The 20,703-nt window shown below is 37.8% G+C and overlaps 2 protein-coding genes across 2 annotated transcripts; both read left to right on the top strand.

Moving 5' to 3' along the window:
* The first annotated feature begins 638 nt into the window (after positions 1-638).
* Positions 639-19,732, top strand: LOC128469745 (uncharacterized). The gene is made up of 16 exons (XM_053451544.1): positions 639-753; positions 1,372-1,485; positions 2,567-2,713; positions 3,341-3,502; positions 4,154-4,261; positions 4,527-4,646; positions 5,730-5,876; positions 7,645-7,788; positions 8,847-9,056; positions 13,330-13,470; positions 13,796-13,866; positions 16,692-16,779; positions 17,549-17,665; positions 18,296-18,445; positions 18,658-18,798; positions 19,403-19,732. The coding sequence occupies exons 1-16, from the start codon at positions 678-680 to the stop codon at positions 19,534-19,536; spliced, it is 2,070 nt and encodes a 689-aa protein (XP_053307519.1). The 5' UTR covers positions 639-677; the 3' UTR covers positions 19,537-19,732.
* Positions 10,290-14,430, top strand: LOC128470702 (phospholipase A2 inhibitor and Ly6/PLAUR domain-containing protein-like). The gene is made up of 5 exons (XM_053452610.1): positions 10,290-10,398; positions 11,548-11,664; positions 12,754-12,903; positions 13,330-13,470; positions 13,796-14,430. The coding sequence occupies exons 1-5, from the start codon at positions 10,329-10,331 to the stop codon at positions 13,999-14,001; spliced, it is 684 nt and encodes a 227-aa protein (XP_053308585.1). The 5' UTR covers positions 10,290-10,328; the 3' UTR covers positions 14,002-14,430.
* Positions 19,733-20,703: the final 971 nt, after the last annotated feature.

Below are 20,703 nucleotides of genomic sequence, written 5' to 3' on the forward strand. Positions count from 1 at the left end.
ATAAAAAAAACCCTGAAGAGCACCTAAGCCTCCCATTCCCATCTTCTGCCTATGGGGATGTGGGGGTGAAAGCTCTTAAAAGTCCTTATGGAAAGGCATGGACCCCAGTCTGTGCCTCTCCCCTCTCCACATCCCTGGCCTGAGAGATGAAGAGGACAATTTAAAATTATTACATAGACTGGGTTGAACAAGAGGAGTTGACGGCTTCATTTGACAATGCTTGATGGGGCCTTTAAGTGCCACAGCTTTTACCATAATTAATAATTTAATTAAAATCAGGAACTTAGTAGTTATATAATTAAGTAATTCATTAAAACATTTTTTTTTTTATTTTTTGTCAATCAGTCTATATTTTGAGATATCTAGCTTAGATCTTTTCCTTTGGGATACTGAGATCTTAGTCTTGAAACGGTATAACTTGGATAATCCTATAGATTTTATGTGATAAAGTTCTTTCAAGTTACATTCAAAGAACACAAAAAAAAGCACAAAAAAATCGCTTCAGTTGCATTCAACAGATTTTGCATAGATTCCATTGTTCTCCAACATTCCACCCTCTACCTTCAAATTGATGTTTTTTTTCTTCTTGTCCTTCCTCGTCCTGATCAGTATAAAAGCGGAGTTAAAAATCTGAAAAAGCTTGTTTTCTCCTGACTCCTGTCCAACGTTTTCTCGGTATGATTACTGCGGTACTTGTCTTCACCATGCCCCACGGTCTAGGAATCCTGGTTGCCATCTCTGCCTTGCTACCAGGTAAATTTATACTTAAAAGAATGTTTTAAATGGCTTCTTCATTTTATAAGTATGCTTTCTCTATCTGTAGATTTTATGTCATTGCCAATTATTATTATTATTTTAATTCAACGAATAATCTTCAATTCTCAATAATTTTGTACTTTGTTTTGCATTTAATTAATTGTTGACTTGAATGGCCGCTCGAGGGGCGCATTTTTTATGGTAGGCAAACCATTTGTATGGTGGACCCTTTTTTTTTTTTTACATCTTTCACTTAAATTGCCCTGGCCTATGGCTGGTGGTGGAGGGATTATTTTTTTTAGGGCCATGGGTTAGGGCCAGAAATGGCACTGCGACCAGTGCCAAATACGGCTCCAGAAAAGGAAGATTTGGGACCTCATTCCCACTGTAGACTTGCCACCTCTGGAGCACCATCGACTACGAGGAAAACCGAAAAAATATCTTCAAAGGATAAGCGAAACACTTGTTTTCAGTGGCGTGAGTGGAGTTTCCATCAGCTATGCGGATATGTTTTCTAAGTTTGTTGATCGAACCAAAAGGCCATATCAAAGTGAATAGAGCGGGATTCGTTGATGACATTTTTTAACCTTCTTGTAATGATATATTTATTTTTAGTGGGGTACTCTCTCCAGTGCACATCATGCATAGGCACTTTGTCTTGCCAAGGAAACAGTGTAACCTGTCCGTCTGATTATGTCTGTGCATCTGCATACATGAAAACCACTGCAGGTATGTTATATACAAAAATCACAATAGTCCATTTATCAATTAGCCACAATAAAACAATTAGCAACAATCATATTGACATTAGAATATCCTGTAAGGTTTTTTTTGTTCATTGTTTAGGCCTTTTATATTTAACCAAATTAAGAATTACTTATTATTTGTGTGACGCATGTTGCATCCATGGAATTCCTCCTTTTGGTTAAGTCTTACACTCGTCATGATAAGCTAAACCGGAAAGACTGGGTATATTTTCATAATTTCAAATTGTGAGAAATATTTGGGACATTTCTAAAATAAAATGTCAGAACTGAACTCCTCCTCCTCTTCCATCCCCTGATCCCCCCTTTTTCTGGGAGCTCAGAATGTTTGGTGGGTAGGTATCACAGGGGTCTAGAACCTGAAAAGCATTCAAAAAGCCATCACTGGGGTACAACCTGTACCCGTGTATTGGGTCTGGGTAAGCAGATGAGCCTGACCTCCTTGATCTGTCACAGACATATCTATGGATTTCTACACTCACCCTGGTTTTGCGATGAGTGTAGTTAGCCACGTGAGAGGGTTGGCCGCGTTTAGCTCCAAACACATTGTGTTTAGCCCCAACCACATTGAATTTGTATGTGAGTGAGAAGAGAATAGTGGAGTGGACATGCCTAACCTGTGACATTTAGCACCACCACCCTAAAACACTGAAGAAGCGCCGATTCGCCTAGATTCTCTGGCTGAAACTCAGAGAGGTCCTGGGTATGGTCCCAAGCTCCCTACTACTACCCGCGACCCTGATGGCATGCTTCATGAGTCTGGGTTCTCGTGGGCCCCTTTTCTGGAGATTAGGGCCCTGTGGACCCCTTCTGGTGATTGATGCCTGGTGGCCCCTTTCCAGACATTAGAGCCTGGTGGACCAATCGCTAGCATGGAGCTTGGTAGGAGATCGGCATGGGGCAGGACAGAGGGAGAAACATGGAGTGGGATGGGGCATGAGAACCCTGTCTTTACATTTAAACTGCAGGGTGGTTTGTGATATTGTTATTGTGACACTGGATGATTTACATGTTTGTAAAATAATTCTGCTACTTGTTATTCACAGGTGGAAACCCGGTTTTAGATGTCATTAGATCGTGTCAACCAGTGAGCAAGTGTTTTGTATTTGGAAGTATCAGCGTTTTAACTTCTACTATCAAGTTTTGGACTTCATGTTGTTTCAATGACAACTGTATCCCAACGCTGACACCATGTAAGTGTGTGTTGTTACCTTCTCCAAACACCTTAACACAGACAAACCTTTATCAGACACATATGGCATGTCTCACTTATAATTAAGCATAACTATTTTCAACGATATATGATATATGGTATGTGATGATGGGATCATCATCACATATTTAGAATTCAACAGTATTATTAGTTTATCAGGAGAAAACCGGATTTATAACTAAATCTTGGATTATGTGGATTGAAGGAGGAAAGAGACCATTGATAGAGAAGAGGGAGAAGAGAGATGCCCATTATGCCAAATGTAGTTTTAGTGTACACAACTCTTAGTACACTACAGGTGGCCAATATAATTAAATTACTGGTAAATTCAGTAAGGCGAGTCTCAGTTTTATGTCAGAATCCATTTTTGGAACTTAGAACTGAAACAGCGACCTTGACAAAAATAAGATACTCAGCGATCATGGATGGAATAGACGTGTTGGAAGATGGTAGCTTGATAGAACAGGTTGTAGAAGATGACAGTGAGATGTCTACCTCTGAAGAATATAGGAAAAGTACAAGCAAAAGAGTATTATAGATACATATTCAAACACATACATGTGTACAACGCATATTTGTAAAATCTTTCTTATTATTTTGTTCACAGTATCACCTGATAGTTCTCAGTTAAATGGAGTGACGTGTCCTACATGCATTTCTTCTTCTTCTACTTGTGATTCTGGACCAACCCTGCGATGCACCGGGATAGAGACTGTGTGCGCTCAACACACCGTGACAGTAAATAACGGTATTGCAAGTTTCTTTGCATGTTCTCTATTTTGCTCCGTTTGCGTAATTGAGCAGGTGGATTCACCCATTCTAAATGTGACCATGAACATATGAGGCTCTAGGTTGCCTTTCCTCACACTTTACAAGCCATACTGAGTCCTACCTGAGCCTAAACTGACCCAGTGAAAGTTACAACTAAACTAGGCCAAGTCCCATTAGCCCACTGGCAATTGGCCCAACATGACCTTGGATCAGTCAATTCATGCACATAATAGATGAATTATTCTTCCTTTTTTCCGTTAAAATGTAAACAAAGATGTTGAGGTTCATACTAAAAAATAAACAGAGAGATGTGTCCCTCTGTCTTCAGCAGGTGGAGTATTTTTCCCAGTAAGTATAGAAATATAGGTATTTCCAACTAATTAGAACCTCTTCTGTTACATTGAAACATTCGTGGTTCCACACTTATATATATATATATATCCACTTAAATGGTTCCATCATATCCTCGCTCTCTCTATTCTCTCTTCCAAGCCGCACATGTTGTGTCCCTTGGTCTTTCCTGGTAGTTTTTCTTCAATAGTCCTTTTAAGTAGCATTTCTTTGAGAACTTTGTTGTATTGCTTATAATTTATGATTTTGTGGTATTTCGCTTACATGTCTTATTTAATTTCTTCAGGATTTACATCAGCATTTCGTGGCTGCTTCTCTCAAAGCCTCTGTGATGTAGGCAGCTTTTCTGCGAACATTGATGGAAAACAGCTTACTTATACTTTTTTGTGCCCTGCTGTAAATCCAGGTACAAGGAATGATAACATTATATATATATATTTAAAAAACTCTATTATCATCATCATGGTGGTTATATGTCTACCTACCTGCTGATAGGTGAGTTGGGATAGCTTAGCCTAACAATTCCTCTGCATTCGAATTGTGTTTCTATTAAATTTGATGGGCTTTCTATGGAACATATGATACATATATATTATATATATATATATAATAGGAGGAATGTCATAAAGCATTCATCTCATAAAGCATTAATTTTTTCATTTTCCTTATAGTCGCTCTGAGTTCTCGCTCCTGCATATTGTGCCATACGAGTGGGACATTCTGCATTGGAAGCAGCGTGATCTGCCCCACCGGCTACGTCTGCGCATCCGTACTTCAGTCTGTCACTAGAGGTAGATTACGTTTGTAGATGACCAGAAACTATCGCTGTGCTTCATGTTAAAAGAAATCTGTCCATTTAACGAGCAAAATTTAAAACAACATGATATATTGACTATTAATATTAATGTAAATGTAATAATTATCTCTGTAGAAATGTTTCTTAGCTGTATAGGGTCCTACACAAACTTCATGAAACATATTGGACCATATCTGACCGCTGTTGGAGATCCGATGTATCAGAGGAGATTGTCTTCACATTTGGTGGTCTTGCTCTCTGATCCAACCATTGTGGCAGGGGTTATAGCTACCATCAGGACGATGGCGGACATAGACTTTGGATCCTTTGACCATATTACTTCATAACACTAGACACAAACTAAATATATATAAGAGAACATTCACAATACACCTTCTAATTGTCCTCAAACTCCTTATTTCGAAGCACTGGAAGCAACCCAAACTGTCTTTTTTTGGAGAATCGTTGTTCTCGCTTCAGTCCCTTCACTCCTCTGAGGAAGAGGAAGGCGAATTGGCTAACGGGGAAAATTGTTCCCCTGGGTGGTAATAAATAAATAAACTAACAAACTAATAGTAAAAAAAAAAAAAATCAAAATACATACAATGGTCAAACAATCAAGACGGGAATTACAGATGATTAGTTGATTAAAATATCTTCTAAGCCACTAATAGATTTGGGTATTTGGGAAAAAGTTATTAAAAAATATTAACATGAGCAACTGTAAAGTAGTCCTTTTAGAATAGATTTGTTTAAAGGAGACATTTAGGGATAAATTTAATAATGTAGGAGTTTTAACTGTATTTAGTTCAATTTCATTAAAATTCGTTATCAGAATTAAAACCTTTTTCGGGGGTTAAAGGGAATTCCCACTCGGTTGAAAATAACACATTATATGTTTTTTTAATTTATAATTAGAAAAAAAGTTCCTTAGTTCCATAGTGAATGTACACGAAAACGTATAAACGTATAAAGAAAAATGAACTAAAACAAAGGCGAATGGATAGGATTTATGAATGAAAAAATAAATGGTCAAACCAAACCTACTCCATTAAATAATACTTTCCTTTATTCCCAGGCAATGTACAGGATTCGACTTTCACTAGATTGTGTCAGCCCCAGAGCGTATGTTCTAAAACCGGAAGTATCAGCTATTTAGGGGGTAAACTCAAGATGGCGACATCCTGCTGTGACAGTGACAACTGTACCCCAGCACCGCCAACATGTAAGTGTTTATTATAACCCCCTAATGATCAGGCGTTTGATATAATTATTATATTAAGGAGTTCATTTGTAGCCCCAAAATTAATTCAAAGTATTCTGACCTCCCATTCAAACCATCTTTTTCTTCAATCATCAGTTTTATACGTCAACTTTGACCGCTTTTTCATACCCATTTTATATACAGTCAGTCCACGGGGTTTAGTGATTTCATGAGCAGGATCCATGATCCAGGGGCCGATCATCTAGTTTCAGTTGACCAAAGTACACAGTCAAGACCTGTAGGCTTGAGTGCATCATATGGCAGGGACATCAGAAAATCATGACCAAAAGGTTCAGCTTTAATGAAATTATTGGTCAGTCTATTAGGGGCTGTCTCAGTTATACATCAGAGGTAGAGCCCAGTTTGAATGTTGAAGGAAACTTAAGAAGTCTGAGCTACCTTGGCGTAGATTCGACACTCAAAGAATATGGGAGGAAAAGTTGACAAAAAGTTTGGCTACAAAGACTGGGAAGACTTAAAATTAATTCAAACATTGCTTCCCTCACCTGTCCTTCCTCGATGTACCGCATATGTTGTCGTATCGAGCGGAACTGACTGGCAAATGTGCAGTGGGACTTTGAATGGGAGATGTGCTCTTGAAATGGCACAAACCCCCTTTTGTCCCTGCATCTGCATTGGCAGGTATATTTGAATGGCCAGCCTCAAGACCGGCTCCAGGGGAGACGGCCTGCCGGGAAATGTCACCAGCTCTTATGACAGTCTGCATTAAATGATAGGGTTTACTATGACATGTCCTCCTGCTTCCTGGTCATCCATGAGAGTCTCTTCTCTTTGACCAGCCAGACCATTTTGGCCCATTTCTTCTCATTTTATTTTATTCCACACCTTTAAAACCTTTAAGCAGAATGAGTTAAAAATTAGAAGGTTTAAAGCCAGTAACTTATTGTGTATAACCACTTTGACGTTTGCATAACATAGATATGAAAATGAGTTTTAGTCATTTTTTAGGTATGATGCGACATTCCACCATCTCATGATCCTTCCACCACCCTTCCCCATGCTTCTTCTACTATCCCACCCCATGTTCCTCCTGCTGCCCCACCTCATGTTTATAATAGGGCCACTAGGTTCAAAAAAAGGGGGCAGTCCAAGCTAACGGGCTACGAGGGTCAATGAGGGGGCCTGTGATAAATCATGGGGGCTGGTTCCCGATGCTTGATTTACCCAAATGTAAGTACTGATTGTACCCACCTGATGGCAGCCCAGAATTCCTTTATCTGATAGGAAATCACAAAATGTACCTGACTAAGGAATCTTTGATTTTGTGGGCCCAGATTTTCAATACCATTAGCTCCAACCAAATAAACACACGGACACAAACTGTTTGGAGAAAAATTGGCCACAGCTTTTAATATGTATGGGAAACAAAACCACAACAAGTCATTAACACCACCCTCTACCGTACTCTGACCAACACCGCCACTGTGACACTGATGAGAAGAATCCTGGTCACCCAACTTATTTCAGGTAAGAAAAACTGATTAGAAATGACAAAATGGAGGGCCTATTTATACAGGACCTTCCAATGTCCCTTAACCACATTATCCTAAGCCCACCTCCTCCAGTCAAGGCCCTCTGTTCCATGGGCTACATTCATCCAGATCGACCTGCTCTTCAAGTTTGCTAATCTGGATACTGGTTTATCATATATATGACATGCTCTTGGTGGTCATAATTGGTTTTCTTTGTCCTTCTTCTTGTCTTGTAGTGCCAGTGGACAATTCTGAGAAAAATGGAGTGAAGTGCCCAAGCTGCTCAGCTTTAAATGCCTTGACCTGTGATCCTTCTCAAGACTTATACTGCACAGGGAGCGAGACTCAGTGTGCCAAAAACCAACGGATCATCATTAATGGTGTGGTATATTTCCTTACACCTTATTCTCTCTATACCTGTATGAAATAATCATATAGAGTCACTCTTTTACCGAGTCAGTGATTTATTACCTTACTTTATATGGTCCTCACACACTCAGGGTTCAGGTGTTACTTACAAAGAGGTTATAAGGTGAAACACTTTCATGGAGAAATGCAATCCTTCGGAGTCCTCTAATGCTTGGGATGTTATGGCCCTGCACATGCAGCAATATATATATTTCTCTGTTGAATTGTGAGTCCTGTGTTTTCCATATAATTTTTTATAAAATTGTACTTTATTTTTTCTTTTTTCAATTTTGACTTGGTGTATCATAAATACGCTATAAGGACAAAAGTATTGGGACACCTGACCATTAAACCAACAGAGACTTTAATTACATCACATTCTAAATACGTAGACATTAATATGAAGTCGGCCCCGCCTTTCAAGCTATAACTCTTCTGGGAAGGTTTTCCACAAGATTTTGGAGAGTTTCTGTGGGAATCCAGTAGAGTGTGACGTCAGGCACTGATGCTGGATGAGACCCCCAGCTCGCAATCTCCGTTCCAGCTCATCCCAAAGTTGATTGAGACATGGTTGGATGAGTTTGGTGGGAAGAACTTGACCAGTCGTACAGAGCCCCGAAATCAACCTTATTGAACACCTTTGGGATGAACTGGAACGGAGATTGTGAGCCGGGCGTCTCGTCCAATATCAGCGCTTGACCTCAAAACCGCTCTACTGGATGAATGGGGGGTAATTCCCACAGTAACTCCCCAAAATCTTGTAGAAGGCCTCCCCAGAAGAGTGGAAGCCATTATAGTTGTAAAGAGGGGACCAACTACATATTAATGTCTATGTATTTAGAATGCAATGTCATCAAAGTCCCTGTTGGTGTAATGGTCAGGTGTCCCATGATATGATATAGCAAATGGGTTTAGTTAAGTAAATGTCCTAATTTGTCACAAAAGTGGCTCTACCACCTATAATCCTCAGCACTCTTTTTGGGGATAAGTTAGATGACTATGTAATTGTCTCTCATACTCTCTGTGGCAGGTGGCATGATCAATCAGGAGGTGATCGTTGGTTGCTCCACGCCCGCTGTATGCGAAGTTGGCGGCTTTTTTGTGAACACCAGTAGCCTAAAGCTGGGCATGACATTCGAATGCAGCCCAGCAAAAAGTAGTGCAAGTGCTGCTTTTTCTCATGGATTTAAATGTACACTTGTGTCTTTAATTATGCTGATTAAATATGCGTTTGAGAAATTCTAGAAAATAAAAAAAAAAAGGTAAAAATAAGTCAATCTCTTTAGGCTCCATTCTGTAATGATGCTTGATATAAAATAATCAAATATTAAATATCTTTCTTCTTAAGCGATTGAATCAATAAATAAAATAATATATTTTTATATATAGATAAATTAATTTATCTTAATTCAAATGTACTTTCTGCCAACTCGAATTTACCAAATTATCATTTTAATAATGTGTTAAATATCTTTTAGGATATTTTGTATCAGTTTAATAAAAGTACAATTACTTGTTATAAAATACATGTTGCGCTAAATGTTTTTCGTCTCAAATGCTATTTGCTCCTTGAGTAGATTATGTTTCTCAAAGAGTCCATGCGTTGGGCTTGTCATAGATGAGGTCACCTCTGCCGAGGAGTCATCCAAAATATTAAAGAAATTACATTTCCACATTGAGTAACCGATGAAAATTTGGAGAGAAATGCTGCTTAACGTGTGTGAAATATTTACCTGAAGACTCCAATTCGACCAGGAAATTTTATGTATTTTTTTATTGATTTATAATAAATGATAAAGCTAAGTAAAAGTAATTAATAGTAGTTATTAATAGTAATAATTGTTACGCAATTGATGGTACTCATTTATCGACCTCGAAAGGCTGAAGGGATGGGTTGACCCTGCCAAAATCTGAATCTGTGGAAATATAAGAGTCATGGGATGGAGCTCTTCATAAGCATTAATAAAGAAAATAACACAAAAATAATAAAAAATGGTAAGCAAGAATTAAAACTTTGGAAGATTTAGATGATGAGGCAGGAACCGTAGATTCCCATTCAAACTCGTTTCTTCGGTATTGAAAAGTCATCTTGAGATGTCTAGACTCGTTTGCTACCAGATATGGCCAATATATGGATTTTTATTAAGTTCTTATATTTTGTTTTTTAAAAAGTTAACATGACTCTCTCCAACCACTTATCACGTATCATGCATATCCCTTGAGTTACTTCAAGTAGATCTTCTTTCAACCCGAACTTCCCAAATAAATGTTGAAATATTTCTTTATTGTCTATTAAGATTTCTCGCTTCATTTTAAGAAATGTATAACTACTGGTTGTAAATTACATGTTTTGCTCGTTCTCAAAGTTTAAAGGTTCTAATTAACATTTCGCTCCCTGGTTCGTGTTTCTTGGCCCCACCCTTGGCGTTTATTTGGTATAAGAGAAAGCCTAGTTAATATTTACCATTGAGGGTTGAGGTCTCATTATTTGAACTTTAATTCATACAAGGTTATGCGGAATCCTTCCAAAATGGAATCCAGTCTTGGGATACTTCTTGCGTTCTTGGCTCTTGCAAAAACAAGTAAGTCCGCTTGCATTACGGGGGGCACAAAGGATTATCGTTTGTAATTTGAGTTTTTCAGCCATTCAACAATTATTGTAATTATTTCCTGAAGAGGTTTTGTCTTTATTGTGCAAATATTACAATTAGGAGATCAGTACACTTAATAAATTCACATATCTATCTATCTATCTATCTATCTATCTATCTATCTATCTATCTATCTAGATATAATGTAAATTGGTGAAGCCGTATTAGTCCAGTAGACATGATGTCAAGTAGACATGAGTATTGCAGAGTATGTGGTGATACCTTTTTTATTGGACTAACATAATATTTAAAAGACAAGCTTTCAAGAGTTATCCTCCCTTCATTAGGTCCGAAGCAATACTGATCAACATGATAGAGGTTAGAACTTGATATAAGAACGTCAATGTAGCGTTATATAAGGGGAGAAAAACCTCCTGGTCAAAGTGGTAGAGGGGATTTAATCATGCATGGGATAGGGATATGGCTCCTGAATCTAAGATGAGACCAACGACTGGTTAAGGTTTGAGTCTTTACAGCACGAAAAACAGGGCAGACTAGACGGGGGCCGAATGGGGGCCGATCTGCCAGCAGATTCTATGATTCTAATCATATTTGGTTACTGTGTGATTCACTCTGCTACCTGTAGGTGGCAGTGGAGAATCAGTAGTAGTAGTATGGAAGTGGGGCTCTTGTGGTTTAGCTCTATACAGGTGTTTCCTTAACGCTCTTCCGCAGGATGATTGTTGTCATAAAGGTTATTGAAGTTATACATAACAATTAGATCGTTGTAGTAATACACCCATCAGAAATTACAGCCACATGTAAACCGTACAGAGTCTGCATTTTGCAAAATTAAAAGAAAAGGTCTCAAGATCATAGTGTACGCCACACAAGCTCCTCATCATCTGGTTATTCCATATCCTTTTTCTACACACGGTAATATGTGAGTGAAAAACATCAAGGAGATGAGGCAGACAAGTGAATGGACAGGATTTGATGAATCCTTCCATGTATTTGGTTAAAAAGGGGTTAATTATAAAGTAACACTCAGCCTTCATAAAAGCGGTTTGGAGAAGTTTAATCATTGATGAATCCACAAATATACAAAAGTATAATGTTCTATCAATCATTACTTTGTAGGCAATTGTCTGTCGTGCACAGTGTGTCTGGTTAAAGGGGCAACATTCTGTACTGGCAACAACGTAACGTGCCCCTCTGGCAAAGTCTGTGTATCTACCCACACGGTGAGCACCGAAGGTATGTCCATTATCACAGAAAGGCTTAAAATGTTCTCCTCCGAACAAACAATAGGAGAAAATATCCCCTTTATTAAGCAGTGCTCACAAAATGAACATGAGTTGTATTCTGTGCATCACAACACACACAGGTAAGCAAACAAGCAACACCAGATTTCTAATTCACAAGGGTTGCAGATGATAGATGTTAGTGTGACTGGTGTGTTGCCCTCGCCATGTAGAATGGCATATTTTGGGTCAACTACTCCTAGGGCAGCAGGTCCAGGGAGATAAGCAACCCCTCACCCTCATATGGGTGATCAGCCTCCCTGGAGTTCCTTTGTTCAATGCAATGGTTACAATGGAGGTCACTGATCTTCCCGGCTTTGCCATAAATTATTTCCACCGAGCGCCGTGCAGCATTGAGGACCGAGGGACAGAAGGGGCTACAGTAGAGCTGCCTGTGGTATACCTAGGCCCGCAGAGAAGATAAATCTGGTTCTGGGCATTCTTCAGACCTTTGAGTCCATTGGATTTCCGAGAAGCAACCAAGGAGCACAAAGATCTAACCAGGGCTCCCGGTGCCTGGGGAGTTGGGGGACCACCACACGCTCACATCATATATGCTTAAAGAAGCAGGAGGTGCAGGGATACTGCCTCCGGGAAACTCAACTTCTGCCTCACCTTGCTGCACCGGGGCAGCTGTCTCTTTCATCCCTCTCATCTCTTCAACATATCCTTGCATGATGTTGAGTGATGACCCAAAAGCAAAAGCGCATGCATGGGTGCATGTGATAGATAGCTATGCATTTCTAAATTCACGGTCCTTTGTATTAAAAGTATACAAACGTTTGTGACCACAGGTCAAACAGTGGAAGAAAACAAAAAGTTTTCATAAAAAACTCTTATGGCAGAAGACTCTTGCAAATTTTAAGAAAATAAAATACCCAGTTGCCCCTTTATAGTGAGAATTTTTGGTACAAGCAACAAATAAATATTTTGCCAATAACTCATGCTTATCACTGCCTAATGGTGTGTCTTTTAATTTGAATAATAGTAATAATAATAATAATAATAAAAATAATAATAATGGGTTATTTCCTCTCTCCAGGTGGAATCAAGAAGAATGAGTTTTTTGGCAGAACGTGCATGCCTCAGCACTATTGTGATGCCCCCGGAAGTTTCAGCAGCCGTACAATGAAGTCCAGAAAGGGTATTTCATGCTGCGACACAGACCGGTGCATTCCACCGGCTCCAGTATGTAAGTCCATTAAGCACCCCTAGCTTAACAGCCCCCTTACTGGCCCGAATGGCTATAGCTTGTGGGGAGGTGGGACACAATGTTATATCCCGGCTCTCAGCATGGTGTAGAGGGGTGATAAGGACACCTGGGCACGTCTCACTCGGCACCATGTAGAAGGCCTCCCTCCTCTCTGATGGTCCATCCTAACACTCCACGTTCTGCTAGGATCAAGTTTGCGGTGACTTTGGTTGAGCAGAAGGCCTGAATGCACAGCTGATAAACCGCAACTAGCGGAACACCAAGGCATGGAAGGGTGAAGCAAAAAAAATCCCAAAACACTAATGCCCCACAAAGTCCATATTGGTTTTTTTAGCACGGGATATTATAAATGGATAAAACTGTAATGAGGATAATTCACACTGTGATCTTCTTCTTCACGTAAAGTGCCAGATGATAGCACTCAGCCTAACGGAGTGGTCTGCAAAACCTGTACAGCCAACGACGCTGAATGGTGCGACACCGAAGAGACCATGAAATGCGTCGGCAACGAGACCAAGTGCATCCTGCAAATAACCTCCATGACAGGTATTTAAACACTGGATTTGGCCTCAATACCCCGGATCCTTCCACCTACCAAACTCCAGGCGCCAAACTTCGCTATCGGATCCATCATTTTATTTCACACTGTTCATTTTAATTTTCTAATTTAATTCCCAAATTTAAATCTTTTTTTTCAGATTACAATTAAAACTTCTAAAAATTAAACGAAAATTAAAAATCTGGTTCCCACTCAAAGAAAAAGGTTTTGTAATTTCAGGGCACTTTTTCATTCGATTTTTCGGGTAATATATTACAGGATACCCTGTTTCAATCTGATTAAATCTACAATAAATATTTTTTTTGTCCACAGGAACATTGACACAACAGTCAGTCCTCCGTGGTTGCGCAACTCAGAGTATTTGCAATATCGGCAATGAATCTGTAATTACCGACGGAATAAGCGTGAATGTTAAGATTTCGTGTACTAATAGCGGCTTTGGTCTGTATTGTGACTTCTTCTTTCAAACAGTTGCTGCCCTTGTGCTGATAAAAATGATGTTTACTTCTAGCCACTGACAAATCCCTTCATCACTATACGTGCCTAAACAGAAACTTGGGCAAAAGATTGCATTCTAAACTTTTGGCAAATTTTTACTCTCATAATTTTCAAAAATGTATGCTGTTTTGATTGAATTCTGGATATGGATATCGAAAATGACATAAATATATTTATCAATTTGTATGCCTGTTAATAAATTAGAATACGGGTTACAGACGTAGATTTCGGAGACATTTCACAACACACCAAAACAAGAAACAGAACAAATTGCTCAAAACTATAAATAACTGAACAAATTCTATTAGTAAAACTTCTGGTTGATATCGTTATTGTCCTAACCACCTGATGACCCAAATCTCCCTGTAGATGTTGCGTTATTACTGTTGCAATTAGTATGTTGTGTAACTATAATAAACTGTGGGATTTTCCACTTTTAAAATGTCAAATTTGTACTTAAATCTTAACAAAGTCATCGCAAGACATGGATCTGGAGACGTTCCTTTCCGGGCAAAGGGGTGGAAATCCAGTTTTCTCGGTTTTAATAGAAACGTTCTTATATAATGGTGTAATGGTGGAAACGGCCCTTGAGGTGGTACCTGAGTGTGGTGGCCAACATGGCTAGCGAGTGTTGACTTTGTGAGACATTTTGTTAATATCCCAGTTGTGTTATCTCAACACAGAAGATGGCAGACCATCGGAAAAGAGAAACGGGGGAAATAATAGACAGAATGGACTGGTATAGGAATCATCTTAGTAGGGTTAGTAGAGCTTCTCCTTCTAAACTCTTTTATACAATCCAGTTCATTTTATAGCTGGATAAGCCGGTTTTGGGTCAGCCTGCTCGACATAAATGGAATAGTTTAATAAACACTGTAGAAGAAAACAGCTTTGATGAATACTTTCTTTTACATGACCTTTTCTAGAACAAATTTCACACCAAACATCTGGCATCTTCTCTCTCTTTTTGATTGACAGCTCTTTGTTGTAAGTCTCCATAAATAACTAAAATGAAACATTCTTATATAATGGTGTAATGGTGGAAACCGCCCTTGAGATGGTACCAACATGGCTAGTGAGTGTTGACTTTGTGAGACAGTTTTATAATATCCCAGTTGTGTTATCTCATCATAGAAGATGGCAGACCATCGGAAAAGAGAAACGGGGGGGAAATAATAGACAGAATGGACTGGTATAGGAATCATCTTAGTAGGGTTAGTAGGGCTTCTCCCTTCTAAACTCTTTTATACAATCCAGTTCATTTTATAGCTGGATAAGCCGGTTTTGGGTCAGCCTGCTCGACATAAATGGAATAGTTTAACAAACACTGTTGAAGGAGGCAGCTTTGATGAATACTTTCTTTTACAAGACCTTTTCAATAAGAGGGAACGTCTAAACGTTCTAGAACAAATTTCCCACCAAGCATCTGGCATCTTCTCTCTCTTTTTGATTGACAGCTCTTTGTTGTAAATTTCCACAAATAACTAAAAGGGGGTTAAAAAAAAAGGAGACGAGATGCACCAATTGGTTCTTTATCTGCCGTCACTATCTCCAGATCTATGTGTAGTTATATTGGTTCAAAGAAGCCTGTAGAAAAAGCCTCTTTGTGCCCCTTGTTACCCTACTCCCGCCAACTCTCCTAAGATCAGTTGGCAGTGAGAACCACAGGAAAATATCGTAGGACGTAATCGTGTGGTCATTGCATCCAGTGCAATGCCTCTGTTTTCGTTCAGTAATCAAATATTAGAATGTTTCTGAGGGAAAAATACAAAGTTCATATTGTTTATATTGCGTACTTTGGAAATAATGTGTATTTATTTATGATCGGCTGTTCACAAGGACATTAGACATATTGGTTTGGGCAAAAAATGCTACATAAGATATTTCTTTGTTTCGATATCTTTTCTATTTTTAAGCGAAATGTCAAAATAGACTGAAAACCAGTGGAAATAAGTGATGACTTACAACCCGTGTGGTCTTCTAGCCCCTCACAGTGGCAAAAGTTTGAAGCCGGTTGTCCCTTATGGCAAACAATGTATTTGCCTTGTGACACCACAAGAGATAAATTAAAAAGGGAACTTTCACTCTTTTATTATTTATTTCTGGTATCAGATTAAAAATAAATTTTCAAAAACGTTTTTTATCGTTTGTATCGTTTTTAAACCAGATGTAGTTTTTGCCCCGTTTGTATGAGTTCTCGTTCTGTTATCTGACCCCCAATCTACTAACCCCCCCGACTCCTTATCACACTTCCTGTGTGAAACAATAGAATGGCTCAGTCTTAATCACCCAGCCAGACTCTCTGACTAATGACAGTCTATGGAGGAACGGACTTCATTAGCATTGCCATAAAGCATCAGCTCAGTGTGGTGTGGTGATTAAGCAGGGGAAATCACCCACAATATCACATGACTGACAACAATGGCGGCTCCAGATCTGCTAAGATATACTTTGTATCAGCCCCTTTGGTGCACCTCATCATCAAATGGATAACCCTGAATACACTAGTATGAGCCAAAGTTTTATTTGTACCGTGCTGATGTCCATAACCTTATCCAGGTAAAGTACATTATTTGATTTTCTGTTTGTGAACCTTGATTTATTTGTTTTTGGGTTTTTTCACAATGTTGAACATGTGTCCATCCCCCTTTATTGACCTCGCGCTACTATAAATTCCAAGGCTCGTTATAGTAGAAGAGGCTCCAGCTAGAACCATCCTAAGTATTACCTACTGAATAATTTCACAATGAGGTCCGGACTTGGATTGCTGTGTATCTTTTCAGTGTTTGCTCATACAGGTACATTGGTTTATTCTATTTAAAAGAACAAAACCTAAATGGGGCTTGGATTTAGGGTCTTTACATTTTTTGAGCAATGATCAAGGTTAAAGTAAAAAAATGAGAAAATAGGGCAAAAGTAACATGACTGAAAATTGTCCAACTGTTTAGTTAAAACTATTTCTCATAATAATAATAGTAATAATAATAATAATAACAATAATAATAATTTACCAAATTTTTGGTAAAACTCAGAGACCTAGCCAGGGTTTTGGTAATTAATTATTATTGTATTTGTAATTATTTTTTTTGTATAAAAATAATTAAATAATTATTTTTGTATTTTAAAATTTTTGGGTAAGTTCTGTTGTGTTCTTTACCAAACGGATTGTTAAGCCACTGTGTATGGGCTAAGGAATATATATTTTTTAATTAATACAAGGATAAATGTTTTAGACTATAAGAATTTCAAAATTGTTTAAATGAATGACAAATGAATAATTTAGTTGTTGAAATACAAACTTTCCTATGAAAAACTATTTTTTTTTTCCATCCAAAATGGGAAAATAAAAACGAAAAAAAAAAAAAAAAAAGGATTTAATTTTAAGGCTATATGGTTTCTTTATTTTGGTTTCTAATTAACTTTGGTGGCCATTGTGGCTGATGCATGATTAATTCGGAATTAATTAATTATTATATTTCAATTACATTTCTGAAAATATATAGTTGTTATAGAAGTAGCAGAAAATTGACCAAAGCAGACATTAATTCTCTAATATTTCTTCTACAGCTTTTTCGCTGACTTGTCAAAAATGTGTCGGAATGGGTACTCAATCATGTGATGGCTTAAGCGTCACTTGCTCTGCCGACGAAGCCTGTGGAGCTTCATATACCGTAACAACTGCAAGTATGGTGCTATTTTTTATTTTAAAATAAATATTGCAAAACATGTTTGTCTTTAAAAAGTTTTACGGATTATCTTGAAAGCTCAGATGTATCGGCCTGTCTTTTGAAGCAAAGCTTTTCCTGTAAACAAAGATCGTCGGAAGAATTCATCTCCAGGTTAAAATTTAAAAGTGAAGTCAAATAATGTGCAAACTTTCAGACTTGTTATTCATTTTTTTATGCATGCAAATTTGGCTTTTTTTATACTGAAATTTTATTTTTTATTATTTTTTTTTAGAATTTGGGAGTTTTTTGAAAGTTTTTTCATTTTTTAACTGAAGCCATGCAGTTGCCACCTAATTAACAACATGCATTAGGGTAGTTTTATGCGGAGGTTACATAACATATACAATAATGTGTGTCTTCATATATAATATGGTACCTACTAGAGATGTCTAAAAGGAGTCACTATTTGTTTTAATTTTCCAGAAAACTAGTAAAGACCATTTTCTTTTTCCAATAAAAATTCAATAGGGAACAAAATTCCAAGCAAACGTTATTCTTTCCTCCTGCCTTAAAATATAACCATTTTTTGGACATGCTTCTACTACTTCTAGTAGAAGAATAATGTTCTTTCGCATACTCTTTGCAGATTCAACCGAACTTAAAGTTTATGCACGAGACTGTTTGCCCAAGAAACACTGTGATTTGCAAGGAAGTGTGACTGCTATTACTAATACCAAAGTAAAGATGGTGATGAGCTGCTGCTTCACTGATGACTGTGTCCCAGAACTGCCAGAACGTAAGTGCTCCTAGCACCCTGAAGGGAAACAAGCCCTAGGGGGAGGCAACCATCTGGTAGCACTACTAATAGTCTGTCTTACCTTACACGTATAATCATTGTCATCATTAGCATTTTGAAAACACAGTTCCATAGAATTTTAGGTTTTCCGGCATATTGTTTCACTCAAAGCTTGTGGGTCACAAAATTTCATAATTTGTCTTCATTCAAAGTACCCGAGAACAACGATGAACCCAACGGACTGTCTTGTCGAACCTGCTACAGCGTCGACTCTAGCTGGTGTTCCAGCACTGACACCATAGCTTGCAAAGGCAATGAAAACATGTGCCTTCTCCAGTCCACAAAACTGAGAGGTAAGCGTGAACTGTCACCTGTAAATGCTACAAAAGGTGATTCTTTCATGCCGTGTCATATTGAGTTGTTTCAGAAAGCAAATTATTTTTCTGTCCCAGTCAATCATGAAGATAATGTCACAAAATTTACCGCCAATACTTTCTGAACAAGTTGAATACAATGGAAGAGGCGACTGTGAAATTACCGCCTGTCACATCATTTAACCACTCTTCGCAAAGGTCCATTGGCCCAAACATTTAATAAATCGCAAACTAGCCACCTATTTGGTCAAAGTGTTTTGCCAGCGACCCAAAATAGCTAAATTTGTATAAACTACAAAAAATTTTAATATATTCCACCCAATAATTATGCCTTCTCACGCATTTCCTTTACTGGCTTGTCAAAGACTGAACTACTTGAATTATTTTGACAATAATATTCAATTTTGACCATCAAAAATTACAAACATATTTGCAGGTACGAATGTCGGGTTAAGTCATGATTTGTTGAAATAATTGTACCTCAATCATAACCGTTCACTTATTGGCTTGTTTATCTCTTTTTTTACTATTTTTCTGATTATTAATATATTTTCGTAAAATGTTATTTTTTTATTTTCTACAGGAATTATTAATGTTCAGACATCCTACCGCGGTTGTTCCACAAAAAGTATCTGCAGCATCGGAAGTCAGTCTTTGGCAAGTGGCGGTTTCAATATTGATTATAGTTTCTTATGCACTAGAACAAAATATTGGTAAGGGGCTTTTCTGATTTCCTTTCCAGTATTTGTGGAAATCGTACTGGTTAAAAAAAATAAATGGTAAAATCCTGTGTTATAATATACAGTTGAATTGTTAATACTAAAAGTGTGATTTCAAGTGAAATTGTGAATTTCAAAAACTAGTGTAATGTTCATGGTGATTTTGCAAATTAAATAGAACGATTATAAAAAAACATTATTGTCATTTTGTCCCAGAAAATATTTGGCATTTGGTTAGTCAACCATCTATGTGAGAAATTCGTAAACAACGAAAATCAGATTAAAAATTGGTGTCATTCTTATAAAAAATAAGGAAATTTATAGAAGGCCATATATTAATTAGTCCTTATTTTTAGTTATGGTTGATATTTGTTCATCTGACGAGTAAAAACAATATTCGCAAGGTCGGTCGGAGGTGAAGAATGATTGAAGTTAAAGTTTAGTAACAGTTGGGGAGCAGCAATATAATCCAGGATAAACAGTTATAGAAGCCATGCTAAGTGTTCTCAACTTTTCTGCATTATACTTCCTCATGGGTCGACCATTCAGATGATGACAAATCAGATTTTACTACGTTTACCATGAATCTGGAGTTCATTTGTAAATGTCTCCGGCCATAACAACTCGTTACGAGTAGAAAGAAATAACATCTCACACTTGCTATCTCAAAAACAAAATCCAAGAAAATACAAAAAAAATACATTACATAAAGACTTTACGTGCAGGTCTGGTGTCACGTGCTCATGATCAATACATTTTTTTGGTCTTTTTGTCAACAAAGTGTTTTCTACACATTAAATTTTTATTAAAAAAAAAAACACACAAAAGTGTGGCCCAAACTCCCTATTAAAGAAAAAACACACAAAAGTAAGTTGCTCTTTTGGCACAACCTCCCATGCTTTACTTTATAGGTTGACATGTGTGATACCTATTTACATACACACCCCTCATACAATTCTCCTTAATACCAGGTTGCTACTTGCTATTCTGGTAAAACAAGAAAAAAATGGCTAGGTCGCCTGAGGCGCCCTGCGTGTCAAAATAATGTTTTTTTCATTTCTAAGACTCTAAACCAGGAGTGTCCAAGTTTTTTCTGAAGTGGGCCACTTCATCAGAAATGTATGTGTGTGCGTGGGCCGCACTCATTTTTCACTGAGAAAAAATA

The sequence above is a fragment of the Spea bombifrons genome, chromosome 12, assembly GCF_027358695.1.
Source record: "Spea bombifrons isolate aSpeBom1 chromosome 12, aSpeBom1.2.pri, whole genome shotgun sequence".
Classification (NCBI taxonomy): Eukaryota; Metazoa; Chordata; class Amphibia; order Anura; family Pelobatidae; genus Spea; species Spea bombifrons.